We start from the raw sequence: 13,364 nt of genomic DNA, 5'->3' as shown, positions 1-13,364 counted from the left end.
CTTCCCACCTGGAGAATGTTGAGACAACATCTTCATCTCTTAATTTTTCTGACCGACTGTTTTCTGTTCTATCAAAGCGCAATTTTCCGTCGCAGTGTTCAGAGATGACATTTCGTTCACGGTGCCCACCAAAGATGCCCTTTGAAGAACCAAATGGTTGACCATCTTCTAGAGGGCTCATTCTTGTGGAGAATTTCGTTCCTGGGAAGACCAGCTGGCTCCGTTCGACATTTGTCTTCCCTTATTAAATAACCGAAGCAATTCTCTCGCTTTTAAGAATACTCTTGAAAGGATGAATCATCAAGATGTTGTCAATTTCTTGCGTTGTTTCTTTTTTTTGGCATTGAAAAACCCATGTAAGAAGCAGCCCACTCGTAACAGATACTTCATTAATTTTTTTTAACTGTCAAGAAGCTGACCACTTATCCTTGGAAATTAGTATCGAACCTGCATAAAAGAAGCTATTGGTCATTTGCTATGGGACGATATGCTAGAGACAGAAGACAAGATTACAAGGCTCGAGTGTCTGAAAGGGAAAGAAAATTCAATATGAACGAGTAACTCAGGTGGTATATGTACAGAGAATCAAAAGGTCACAGGTCATGATCAGGCGAAGTTATGTGAAATTCCCCAGGCAGATAAAAAAAAAAAGAAGTGTCTGCGGGAGAGGGATCCGGAAGCCAAGGCGTGGACAGGGCTTCATTGCCATCCTGGATCAGCAGAAGGGAACGGTACCTGTGCAGACACAGAAATGCGATAAGGGACCGAGGCGCTTCCGGCATAAATAATTTGCGCAAAAGGGTCAAAATCGAAACCACGCCACGACACGCCAAGAGGAATACTTAAGCGAAGTCCAGGTTGACAAGCAGGCGAACGTGGTCTCTCTGAACGTTACCACCGATACCGTTGATATCAGTCTCGGCGGAGGTGTAGGCGTTGGTGACCTTGCCCATGCCATTGGTGATGATGGAGCAGTTGGAGTCGTCGTGCTCACAGATCTTCATGCCTTGAATTTCCTTGCCGGCATTCTGGGCCTGAATACAAGAGACGTCCCAGCTAGTGAAGCCGGGAGCAGTGCGCATGGTGAACTCACCCCAGGTGGAAGCATAGGCGCCGAAGTCGGAGAGGGGGGATTCCTCACCCTGGTAGGCGGTCCAACCACCGGTGGAGTCGGTGTCGACGGCGACGTACTTGACATCGTTGGGCTCGAGGGTAAACGAGAGAGCCTTGAAGGGGCTGAAGAAACCGTTCATTAGACCAGCAGGGCCCATCTTGTTGAAGAACAAGACAGTCCAGGGGTCCTTCTCAGCACCCTCAAAGCGGATAACGTGACGGTACTTGCTGGCATGGGCGGCGTCGACCTCGATAATGTTGCTACCCCAAGGGGAGCCGGTGTTACCGGACCAGGAGATACCTAGGCCTTTGTCGCCGTCGCAGTCCTTGCAGTTGTTGGCTCCGAATCCGTCACGGCTGAAATCTCCATCCTCAGGGTAGGTATACCAGTTACCGCCGGTGCTGGAGCTGGAGCCAGAGTCGGGAGTGGGAACAGCGCTGACAACGGACTCAACAGCGCTACTAGCGCTAGTAGTAGTAGGCTCAGCGACGGAGGTAGGAGTGACAACGATGGAGGTGGAGGTGGAAGTGGACTCAGAGACCTCGCCGAACCAGTTGTTGATCCAGGACTGCAGGACCCCATCAATGGTAGCATAAACCATGTCATCGCCACGCTTCTCGACATCGACATCGACCTTGGGACCTTCAGTGGTAGCGGGAGCGGCAGGGACCTCGACGTCGTCGACCTTGGTGTGGGTGTGACGGCGGTCGTGGCCGTGAAGACGGGCGACGGCAGACCCAGCGGTCAGGGCCGTCGCAAGAAGGACGGAGTTCTTGAAATGCATTTTTGGTAGAAGGAAAGTGTGCAATTCGGGATGAAAGAATGACTAGAGCGAAAATGCCCTTGGGAAGAATTGCAAAAGAATGTGTGGGTGGTGAGAGAAGGGCAAAGATGGGGCTAGGAGTGGGTTTAGTATGAATTCTTATTATGGGGGGGGGGGGAGACCAAAGCGAGGACCCTTCAGGGGAGTGCGATGTGAGTGAACAACATCTGGTTTTCTCTTGGGTCAGGGGCAGCCTGACTCTGATTGGTGACAGGGGAGTGGTTCCTGAGCGGGTTGATGCTATCCACGAATGTAATTGGGTGAGGGTGAGGTGGATTGGGCCGAGACCGTGGGTGCAGCGTGCAAGTGGCCCAGTATTGCCCGTGACCCGTCTTGTTGTTGTTTGTACTGGTACTTCTCCAATAATCACTCTGCCTCTGCCTGGCCAAGTATCACTACTTTCTCCTCCCAATTTTAATTGTGATCAGGCCTCCCCTTTTTCTGCAATATTCACCTTGGATACTATACACGTATACTGGGTATACTCTTCTGCCAAACACGTGTACCGTCGGAATGTCGCTTGCTGGAATGCCACTGATTGCTCGTATACGCCCCCGAACTCCCTCACCCTGAAAAGACCCTGACAGACCCTGGATCCTCTGGCGACAAGACCCTCGACGCCTCCCAGACCCTCAATCTATCTATCTTGCCTCCGCCACATCTGGTCCTTTCCCCACAGTACCCAATCGGTGCTGCCCTGCCCCTGTCTTACGTGTCGTGTCTCCCTAGGCACAACTCAATGCCAATCCCTTTTTTTCGCCCAGTACTCGCCAACCCTCTTGGGGCTCGTCCGAACTGGTGGCAGTCACTGACCGACTCGTGACACGTCGGTAATCGACTTTTGACCAAGCGACCAACGCATTTCGAACAACTCATCAACTCTCATCATTCACCGCTCACGACTGATCTCTGTTCAACCCGACAGGTCTGGCCCAGACGATCGACCAACGGCAGACGATTTGCACCATGGGGCTCCATCCCCTACCGGTAGCTGGGTCTAGCCAGGGTGTGTGCGCGAGGAGAGACCTGTAAGGTACGAGCTCGTACACAAACAGTCGTTGGCCTCGAATTTTCCGGGCCCACTCGCTCTTCCTGCTTCCTGCATGGTGGCGCTGAAACCTTGCAATTCCACTCCACAGTGACAGTACGATGGTGCAATGTGTATTGCCCTGGCTGCGACATGGGAGTTTGCTGGGCCTTTTTGAATCCTGGTCCTCCCGAAAAACTTTAACTGCACTTGGCTTGTTACAGCTAGCGCTGTGAACTACTATGTCAATGTATATGGGACGATCTCATTGACTAGGGAATATAAGGAGTGTGTACGGAGTACTCTGTAGGGAGTACGGAGTACAGAGTAAACATGCCCATACACATGCATTGTACACAAACCTGGTTGAGGGTTTGAGCGGGAGGACGTTCCGTGGTTCGGACTGCGATCAGCGGCCGCCCCAGTGGCACCCGAAGACATTCTGAAACGCGTGAGATCAGCCATCAGCCATCAGCCATCGGGGATCCTCTCTTCGTTTATCCGTATAACTACGCTATCTGCCTTAAAAATAAAGCAATGATGCACAATTCCTTCGGTGGAGTGATTCTATTTACGGAGTACAGTCACAGAGGCTTCAATACCCTAACCCCCCGACAAGGCTGCAACCCCATCCTGATGATGGGCCTGGACACGGGCTAGCCTCGAGCCTGGCTTGGACTTGCTGGCCCCCTAGATTAGTTCTTGCCCAGGTCGACGCCGCCATCGAAAGCGCTTCCGCCAGCCTCCGCATCCAACTGCACACTCTGGTCCAGCCCACAGACCCGGAAGAGCATCTGCGGCGTCAACTCCTTGTCCAGTCCTGGGATTCCATCTCTCTTCAACTTCTCCAACCCCTCGCGCATCGCCGTCAGCGCAGGTCCAATCGTCGCAAAGGGGAAAATGATAATGCGGAACCCAAGCTCTCGCGCCTCCGCTGCCGAAATGTTTGGCGTGGACCCGTGTTCAACCATATTTAGCAGCAAGGGCCACGGCGCAAGGTCCTGCACCGCCTGGCGCGCCATCTCGCGAGACGTCATTCCTTCAAGGAAACCCACGTCGGCGCCAGCATCACGCGCTGCCCGTAGTCGTGCCAGGCTCTCTTCATACCCGTGCGACTGCAATGCATCCGTGCGTGCAATCACCACGATATCGCTACCCAGTCGTTGACGAGCCTGCACGGCCGCCCGGATTCGAGTCTTGTAGGTTTCCTGGTCAACAAGAAGCTTGCCTGACAGGTGACCGCAGCGCTTGGTCTGCACCTGGTCCTCGATATGAAAAGCCGCAACTCCCGAGCGCGCATACTGCTCTGTGGTTCGGGCCACCATAATTGGGCCGCCGTACCCGGTGTCGGCATCTGCGATGAGCGGTGTGCTGGGCGAGAGATTCGCCAGCATCTCTGCGTTGTTGCGCATGTCGTTCAGTGTGCAGATGCCCAGGTCTGCCTGTCCATGGACAGAAGCTGCGGTGCCGGCGCCGGTCTGCCTTGTTAGCCCAGCCACACTAATCAGTATTAACTACCACCCAGCGACTTACCATGTACAGCGCATCGAATCCCGCTGCTAGTGCCAAGCGTGCGGACATGCCATCATAGACACCCGGGGCCACCACGAAACCATTGGGGTCTGCCAGTACTCGCCGAAGATTGGTCGCTGCCGAAGGAAGAGCCATGACGTCTTGAATCTCTTAACGTTCAGAAATAGAGAACGGACTTGATAAAAAGCTGTGCGGTTTATAATTGACCAAGGTAAAGAACCGATCAGCTTTTTTCTCCCTTTTGCTTCCTTTTAAAGACAGCTCCCACGTGTGTCACCAAGCTTTTTCTTCACTTCTCCACCATGAATTGTTCAGCGATGATGCGCTCTCCACATTGATGTGCCGACGGTGCCGATACCGGGCTTATGTCATGGTTCGGTCTTTTCTCGGTGTCGCCGAGCTACCCGTATATCAATCAGAAGATCAGAAGTAGAGAAAATAATCTTCATCGTTAACCCAGTTAATTCAGTGCCCGGGCCGGGGCCAACGGCTGGTTATTCTGAGCAATCATGCCTCGCGTTGAACATTGATATGGCCTCGGTGCCGTTGGCCGCGGTAGACCCGAGCGGGGTAGTCTCGCATCTACACTCCTCAGTCTCCAGGGGAGAGTTTGAAAATGAATGAGTCTGTCCTTTCTCTCATTTCTGTCCCACAGTCTTCCGTAGATAAAACTACAGTAGGAGCTTTTGGCTGTACGACGTAGCAATTAAGACAGGTCTTGGCAGCGGCTTAAAGATGAGTCATCATTCGGCTGAATGATCTATATCCAAGCACGATGAGCAACGCTTCGATTGACACGGCAAGCCCAGTCTATGTCGGGGTTCTGCAAGCCCGAATGATCAGTAATGCCTGATTATAATGTGGAAACATAGGGAAGTCTACAGCCAAGTAGTACATGAAATTATATATCTCCTCGTAGCACCCTCATCTCAGAAGCATGCCAGTGTCTCAACTAGACTCAACACCCAGTATTTTTACAAAATGGGCCAACCGAAAGTCCCCCCTCTCCCATCCAACCTCGACTTAGCTGGGAAAACAGCCGTCGTAACCGGGGCCAGTGCAGGGATGGGTCTTGAAACAGCTCGCCAGCTCTTAGCCCGAAACTGCGACACTCTGATTCTCGCGGTACGAAACACGACCAAAGGCGAAGCCTGCGCACAAGAACTCCTCAACAACCCCACCATCAAGGCGAAAGCAAAATGTCCAGTCGTAAAGGCCCTACCCCTGGATGTGGACCGCTATGACAGCGTGAAATCCTTCGCAAAATGCCTTCAAAAAGAGGTCCCCGTCGTGAACATCCTCATTTTGAACGCAGGCATTGCACGATTGAACATGGACCGAGTGCCGACAGGTCACGAATGATGTTCACAAGAGAACTACCTCTCTAACGCTCTTCTTCTTTTCGAATTACTTCCCTACTTATACTCCTCGGCCGAGAAATCTGGTTTCGCTACCCGAGTCACCTGGGTTGGAAGTCGGAAGCATGACGGTGGAGGAACGTTCGAGTCGACACCCCCAGCCCCCGGATCCTTAATACTGAACCGGCTTGATTCTGATGAGAGGAGTTCTGTCACTACCCGGTATGCGGATAGTAAACTTCTCTGCGCGATGTTCATGTACGCCCTGGCACCGCGTTTGGATTCTACCAAGATTGTGTTGAATATGATTTGTCCCGGTATGGTTAGTACTGGAATGAGTGATTTCCTGCCATGGTATGGACGGGTCTTGGCTGGTGCTTTAAAGATAGTAAAAGGGGCAAGGCCGGTTGAGGTTGGCGGTCTTTTGATTGTTAATGCGGCTGTCGTTGCTGGGGTGGAGAGCCATGGGAGACATCTTAGTGATAAGAAGATCTTGGAGTAGGTGATTCTTCCTCTTTCTTGATTGTGGCTCGAGCCAATTATTTAGGGTCCCTGAGTATATTCGCTCTGAGTGTGCGTTTCGGTGGCAATCACGTACCTAGGCAACCAACGTTCTGTGCCGTCCCAAACCTTAATAAATGCAGCAAATTACGTACCTCAACCTTGGGAGAAACTATTTATACGGGGTCAAATAATTCTTCGATCCAAATTGATGTGATATTAGGATTTCTAAGTATCAACCCATGGCCGACAAACCAGCGCCGTATACCATAGCCATCATCGGCGGTGGCGTCGCGGGTCCCGTCCTCGCCTTGACAATACTCTCTAACCCCGTCCTCAAGGAGCGCTACAAACCCGTGATATACGAGCGCCTTGCGCGCCCTAATCCATGCGCATTCCCTGACTCAAAGAGTCATGGAGAAAACGAATCCACCCACGCTCCTAGCGCTGCGACGTATGCAGCTGGCGCCGCTGTTGCCCTGACCTCCAACGCCCTCTACCCTCTGTATTTACTGGGGCTGCGGGACTCGCTGGACTCTATTAGCTCTGAAACGGCACGAATCAAGATCTGGCGCGCCTGGGACACCGGGAAGCATAAGTACTGCCAGCAGATGAACAATCCGAACTGGCAGGAGGACTTGGGGACGAACCTCCGGGTTGTAGAGAGGGCGAGGCTGCAGCGCGTGGTTCTTGATAGGGTGCAGGAGTTAGGCGGGGAAGTGATTTGGGAGAGGAAGGTTACTGATGTGAAGAGTACCACTGGAGGGGGTGTTAAGGTGTGCTTTGAGGGAGGGATGCAGGTCGAAGCGAATCTTGTTGTTGGTGCGGATGGGGGATGGTCGGTTGTGAGAAGGCATATTATGGCGACAGCAGCAGTAGCAGACGGCGGGCACGGTGCTGATAGATGGGAACCCGAGTTTGCATACGCGGATGGGATTTACGGTGTTTCCAAACCCATGGACAGGGCTCGCTCGACTGAATGTGAAGAAGATGTGCAAGACGGAGACACTCATTGGGTTCTCCTCGACTCAGGCACCGCATCAACATGGGCTCTGCCTGGCGGTAGGCAGTTCTGGTCTATTTCTTTCCCTTCCAACCTTCCTCCTAAGAGGATGACAGCTGCTGAGCACCTGCAGAAACAGAAAGTGGATAAGCTCTATGGTGCGGACTTAATACTAGGTGGATATGACCTGCAAGAGACGCGGGAGATTCTGAAGAGGCACGAGAATGCCTTTCATCCTATTGCGGGGAACTTTGAGGAGTTGTATAAGAGGAGTGAGAGGATTGTTAGAGCCCCTCTGTGGTATCATGCTTGGGAGGAGAGTGAGATTGGTGGGAAGAACATCGTTGTGATCGGAGACGCTTCACGATTGATGCTACCGACGAGCGGCCAAGGTTAGTCTTACCTTATTTTTGCTTTCACCAAGTTTCGTCTTTGAAGAGGAGAGTGATAGTGATTGACACATTCACAGGAGCGGGATTCGCCATCGAAGACGCCACCGTTTTGGCTAATGAACTACTGAATTGCCCGCCCTCATTAGAGAATGGAAGCTTAGATTTCTCTAGAGCGATTGAGGCGTATGCCCAAGCTAGGGTTCCAAGGTCGAAGAGCATGACCAAGCAGAGTTATTGGACAGGTCAGCTAGGACTGGGAGCTCGCTGGTGGTGGCGGTGGTTAAGAGATTTTGCGACCACGTATATGCCCCTTGGAGGCGATCCGAAAGCGTTAGTCAATCTGATCATAGTGACAAATGCGTTGAGATCGCGGCTAATTCATCGTAGGAAGACAGGCAAGAAATCGAAGGATCCGATGGGCTGGCTGTATGAGGTACGGTATATGGTTGAACTGAGAGAAAAACAGAACAATCTGAAAGTTTAGTATATAAACATAACATGACATGAGTATAGACCTAATTGATTTTGATATCGGAGGTCGACTTTAAGTTGACAAGTGATCGATAGAATGATGTGTGTAGTACAGAGCACAAGGATATTGTCAATTGGAGACAAATTAGGCCATGTGCAGAGTTAAGCAGGGCTTTTCCCCGCCTGTTGTATTCAGAATCATGTGCAAAAGCTCCAGCGTGTATGCGAAAGATCGACACTTGTGTGCAGCTTGGCAAGGAAAGTAGAAGTCACCTGGTAGATTGTCCGGCCAGAACCTCGACCTTAAGCGCATGATTTGCAGAGATCCACTACAGGCGGGCCAGACTGTACAGAAGACGCTGTGGGAGGAGACCTTGCAGGAGATGAGGGAGATCACGTCGCTGCAGGCTGAAATATCTTGAATATCTCTGGACTTGAGAGTTGGTCGGGTGCTCCTAGTTCATTTGTGCTTTGCTTGTGTTACATGCATAGATTTTCTCGAATTCGACTTGAAGGAAAACTTTATTCTTTTGATCTACGTGAGGGAAGCCCAGTATTCACTATCAAACAGATCTTCCAGATAATCTATATCTTGTGGGGCGTTTGGCTTCTCCAATAGAGTGCTTTTGATCGGGACATTTCGATCAAAATCGCAGTTGTTGTCCGCTTCAAGTTGTTGCCGCATCTTGACAATCATGTTCATTGACGGCAAGGCTGATTCACATTGTACTGGTATCAGACTAGAAACGGAGCGCCAATATGTGGTAAACTCATCAACGCAGAACAGCATTTCTTGCCGATATGTGTTTTCGCAATGGGCATTTGTAAGGAAATGCAGTATTAAGAAAGTGCATCGACGGGGGCCGTAATAGGATGACCAAAACCATGAGTATGGATTGAAGGCTGGTACTTGACAGAGTTGCAAGTAGCACCGCATGTAGCTGAGGCATAGTCGAACAATGCGATTCCAGGGGAAATGAGGCACCGATGTTGAACTCAGGTCTGGAAGTAAGGCATGTTGTAGCATTATTACCGATTCTAGCTTGGATAGGAATAACACGATCCTGGCACAGGTACTCCATACGGTAGGCTCGTTTACACGGTCTTCGTAGAGAGCTGGGCTCGAACCTGGGGACGCATTTGCCAAGAAAGACGGGATCATGCCTTTCTCAGGGATTCCCTGCACCGGTATCTTGGCAATCAGCTCGTCGATGAAACTATGCGATTCCTTCGTGGATTTGACCACGTTCCTGATGTATTTGGCCGGCACCTTCCCTGTTCCTTGGAAAAGACCAATCATCTGGTGCTGGAGTTTTGCTGTTCGAAATCTGCCAATTGCGTGTATCATTATCATCGAGATTCGGAGTGCGAAATTACTAGTATCAGAGGACATGAGCTCACAGGAGTTCGTTGGTTCGGCATTGCTAGAGGTGTATATTAAATCTGATATCATCCGAGAAGCCTCGATCATAGTTCCGTTACAACACGTCGGCAAACCGGTGGCAATGCTAGTTTGTAAATCCAGCCAGACTATATGCCACCAAATACGCCGTTTATGCTCTGCCGAGCTTGAAATAAGCAGTGGATCTGCAGCATCAATATGAAGCCCCATACTATGAGCTAGGCGCTGGGTAGTAGTGATGAAAAAACTGCTGCTAAGTCCTTTATTCACGTCAAAATGGTAGGCTATTATCGAGGCCGTCAAAGAATGGAGGGTTGGGTGATCAATATGTCGGCATGCAATCAGGCTCTCAGAGCAAGCCAGCTGCAGCTGGTCGATAGTTTGGAGCTGATCTAGATCCTTCAGCGGAGCTGAATTCCACTCGGCGAAGGAAAGGGCCGATGAACCGGCGTACAGAATGGCCCAAATAAGACAGACATAGGTGGGATCTTCGAGCAGTTTTGGATGAACAAGGGACTCGGGGCTACCACTGGCAAATAAACGCCAGAAGAGATGGTACTGAGGTATGAAGGCCGGAGGGTTTATCAAAGGGTATATAGGATATACCCTCAAGAGAAAAGACTGCAGCAGGGCATCGCATACCGGCTTTGTTGGAAGGCGAGGAAGGAGTTTCGCCAGGGCAAAAGACGAGATATAAGGTGGTGGCATAGATGGCTCGCCTTCTGGTTCATTGTAGAAGAGATGCCGAGGGATTGAAATCCTGTCAGCGACATTTTTGTCTTCTACAAAGGCCCAGAATCCTTGCCCAACATGTCGTTCTCGAGCACCAACTCTGGTTCTGGATCCCCGGGAAACATCCACATCCGAATTGTACACACCAGTATTGTGGTGGCGACCGGAGGCAGGTATATAATCATTATCAACACACCCAACAATCAAGTCCTGGGAGGTAGAAGATATAGTCTCTTCGTGTGGTCCCATTCGAGAAACTCGGCCCGTTTCCGGATCGCGGGTACCCGTGTTATAGACGCATGTTCTGCCGAGTCGGAGACAAGAAGTGCACCGAGGCCTGAGCTTGTCGCAGCGTCTTTTCTGACGACTACATTCGAGGCAACTAAATGCCAATCGAGGCCGTGTGACCCGATTTCTCTCTGGTGGCATTTCAAGAGAAGCTGAAGGAGGTACCACGGATGCCCTTATTTGTAGTGTTATGGTTCCAGAGCCCTAAAGAAATATTTCAGCTGTCACGCCGTCACAGCGAAAAATAGGCGGCCATTGGTAGTTGCCTGAGAGCCAATGTTATATGGTACATGTAAATGATGCCGTCTTCGGAAGTGCCAGTCCAGCGCCAGCGCCAGCGGGGAACAAAATCGCAGATCGCGCCTTAGTCATCCTTCTGGAACCTTGGGAACTCTCCAGGCGATTTGATTCCATTTCACTTCTCCACCATCTCGAATTGTTCTTTCGCGGTGAAATGCGACCACCCCTCGGCTAGTGTGTCCCTCTCCGATTCCCTTCACACATTTCCCCCACAGATGGCTCGCCCCTCCGTCGTTCAAGAGTATGCCGCGCCCTCAACGACCCTGAGTCTCGACCACAAGGTCACCAACCAACGCCAGCTCTACAAAGTACAGCGGCCGCAGGGCTACCAGGTCTCATGGCACGCAAATCCTGCCGTGGAGGCGCATCATTTCGGCCAGTCACACCCCATGAAGCCATGGCGGCTGACCCTCACTAAGCAGCTCGTCATGGCCTACGGCATGCACCACGCGATGGACCTGTACCTGGCGCGCGCGGCAACATATGAAGAGCTCGCCGATTTCCACGAGTCGGATTATCTGGATTTCCTGCGACAGGTCATGCCGGGTGACATGGACCGGGCGGAGCAGAGCGACAGCGTGGTGCGATTCAATTTCGGCGACGACTGTCCCATCTTCGACGGGCTGTACAACTACTGCTCATTATACGCGGGCGGGACCGTGGACGCGGCGCGTAAGCTCTGCAACAATCAGTCGGATATCGCGATCAACTGGTCCGGTGGTCTGCACCACGCCAAGAAAGCCGAGGCCAGTGGCTTCTGCTACGTCAATGATATCGTCCTGGGTGTCCTGCAGCTACTGCGCCACCACCCGCGCGTGATGTATATCGATATCGACGTCCACCACGGTGATGGCGTTGAGCAGGCCTTCTGGTCCACGGACCGCGTGCTGACGGTCTCCTTCCACAAATACGACAAGGATAACTTCTTCCCGGGACCGGCGCCCTCGAGGACACGGGTCCGAGTCATCCTCTTAACCCGGGCGCTCACCATTCCATCAATGTCCCGCTGAACGACGGTATCGACGACGACTCTTATATCGACCTATATCACCAAGTGATTGGAGCCTGCGTGGAGAACTATCGGCCCGGCGCCATCGTCCTCCAGTGCGGCGCCGACAGTCTAGGATGTGACCGTCTCGGCTGCTTCAATCTCAACGTCCGCGCCCACGGTGCTTGCGTCGCTTTCACCAAGACATTTGGCTTACCCCTCCTCGTCGTCGGCGGTGGTGGCTATACACCCCGCAACGTTTCTCGCGCCTGGGCACACGAAACCTCCATCCTCATTGACGCAGACCAGGTGATCGACTCGACGATTCCAGAGTCCGTGGCGTTCCGTAATCACTTCGGTCCTGACTACTCGCTCTTCCCCCCTCTGTCCGAGATCAGGCGTCTCGAGAACAAGAATCCACGCTCTTACCTCGAAGGTCTGGTCGAGGCTGTCCATGAACAACTCCGTTACATTAAGGGTGCTCCGAGCGTTCAGATGAGTTTCATCCCGCCAGATATCCTCGGCCTGCGAGAAGAAACCGAGAAGGAAATCGAAGAGCAAATGGCCATGATGGAAGAGGACATGGAAGAACAGGAGGGCAATGGCTCGGCTGCGTTGGCTGCAGCTAATCTTATTGACGATGTACCTGGTTCTGCGGGCGGCATTCCACGCCCAAACCGGCGCCGAGACTTGGAACGGGGAGCCGGGTATAAAGGCGAGCTATACTCATGACACTGACACTGAGATTGGATTGGTTTGATGGGATCAAATCAACTCAATTAAACCGAGTGGGTCATTGATTTGGCCTTGTTCTTCTACCGGGCTGGCTCCGGTACGGGTCTCAGGGCGTTGGATTTGAAACAAAATATTTTGGGTTAGGAGTTTGGTGGTTGTTTTGGATGGCCATGGTTTCGTCTGCCATCTAATATCGTGATATCCCGGGCGAGGCGAACTTTGTACTTTTACTGTAGAAAGACAAACCGAAGACACGCAGAGATACAAAGAAAGCATTCATTCATGAAGTGAGATATAATGAAGTAAAAACCCAAATGTGCTTGAATGGCACTGTATATAGAGCTCGCTGCCTTTGATCTATGAGTATTGCCTGCCCACTTCCCGACCATGCAATGCAACAATGCAATTCGTATTTTTGATCATTTTTGCCCTCTCCAAAGGACTCTTTTCTGCATCTTTCCATATTCCGCAATGAAACAAACCATGCTTTACGATATAGTGCACGCCCCCTCCCCCCGTCGAACATTACTACGTACCTCTCCCATAAGGTATCCTTCGTCAAGCATCATGTGAGTCAATAGATTTTCGATTTCTGTATTTTCTGTCGGTTCGCTGCATCTTTTTATTTTGTCAAATCAAATCGGGTATCCAGCAGTGGCGTGGCGTGGCGTCGTAGGCCAGGAAACGCGGAAACGCT

General features: G+C 51.6%; 6 protein-coding genes across 6 annotated transcripts; 3 read left to right on the top strand and 3 right to left on the bottom strand.

Annotated features, from left to right (window-relative positions):
- Positions 1–842: 842 nt before the first annotated feature.
- On the bottom strand, positions 843–1,898 carry aspf4 (allergen Asp F4; the record flags this gene model as incomplete). The annotated part of the gene is made up of 1 exon (XM_057263700.1): positions 843–1,898. One exon carries the CDS (start codon positions 1,896–1,898, stop codon positions 843–845), a length of 1,056 nt encoding a protein of 351 aa, XP_057125361.1.
- A 1,761-nt stretch (positions 1,899–3,659) lies between these two features.
- N7481_004480 (isocitrate lyase/PEP mutase family protein) lies at positions 3,660–4,632 on the bottom strand (the record flags this gene model as incomplete). The annotated part of the gene is made up of 2 exons (XM_057263699.1): positions 3,660–4,442; positions 4,498–4,632. The coding sequence occupies 2 exons, from the start codon at positions 4,630–4,632 to the stop codon at positions 3,660–3,662; spliced, it is 918 nt and encodes a 305-aa protein (XP_057125360.1).
- An 846-nt stretch (positions 4,633–5,478) lies between these two features.
- N7481_004479 (uncharacterized protein) lies at positions 5,479–6,357 on the top strand (the record flags this gene model as incomplete). The annotated part of the gene is made up of 2 exons (XM_057263698.1): positions 5,479–5,848; positions 5,870–6,357. The coding sequence occupies 2 exons, from the start codon at positions 5,479–5,481 to the stop codon at positions 6,355–6,357; spliced, it is 858 nt and encodes a 285-aa protein (XP_057125359.1).
- Positions 6,358–6,598: 241 nt separating this feature from the next.
- Positions 6,599–8,360, top strand: N7481_004478 (FAD-dependent oxidoreductase; the record flags this gene model as incomplete). The annotated part of the gene is made up of 3 exons (XM_057263697.1): positions 6,599–7,751; positions 7,829–8,081; positions 8,139–8,360. The coding sequence occupies 3 exons, from the start codon at positions 6,599–6,601 to the stop codon at positions 8,233–8,235; spliced, it is 1,503 nt and encodes a 500-aa protein (XP_057125358.1). The 3' UTR covers positions 8,236–8,360.
- Positions 8,361–8,757: 397 nt separating this feature from the next.
- N7481_004477 (fungal specific transcription factor domain-containing protein) lies at positions 8,758–10,605 on the bottom strand (the record flags this gene model as incomplete). The annotated part of the gene is made up of 1 exon (XM_057263696.1): positions 8,758–10,605. One exon carries the CDS (start codon positions 10,603–10,605, stop codon positions 8,758–8,760), a length of 1,848 nt encoding a protein of 615 aa, XP_057125357.1.
- Positions 10,606–11,159: 554 nt separating this feature from the next.
- Positions 11,160–12,664, top strand: hosA (histone deacetylase HOS2; the record flags this gene model as incomplete). The annotated part of the gene is made up of 2 exons (XM_057263695.1): positions 11,160–11,837; positions 11,894–12,664. 2 exons carry the CDS (start codon positions 11,160–11,162, stop codon positions 12,662–12,664), a joined length of 1,449 nt encoding a protein of 482 aa, XP_057125356.1.
- Between the last annotated feature and the right edge of the window lie 700 nt (positions 12,665–13,364).

The sequence above is a fragment of the Penicillium waksmanii genome, assembly GCF_028829765.1.
Source record: "Penicillium waksmanii strain IBT 27052 chromosome Unknown utg000004l:1.0-5674109.0:1.0-5678898.0, whole genome shotgun sequence".
Lineage (NCBI taxonomy): Eukaryota > Fungi > Ascomycota > Eurotiomycetes > Eurotiales > Aspergillaceae > Penicillium > Penicillium waksmanii.
Note: the sequence above shows the minus strand (reverse complement) of the source record. Positions and strands in the feature narration are given on the sequence as shown.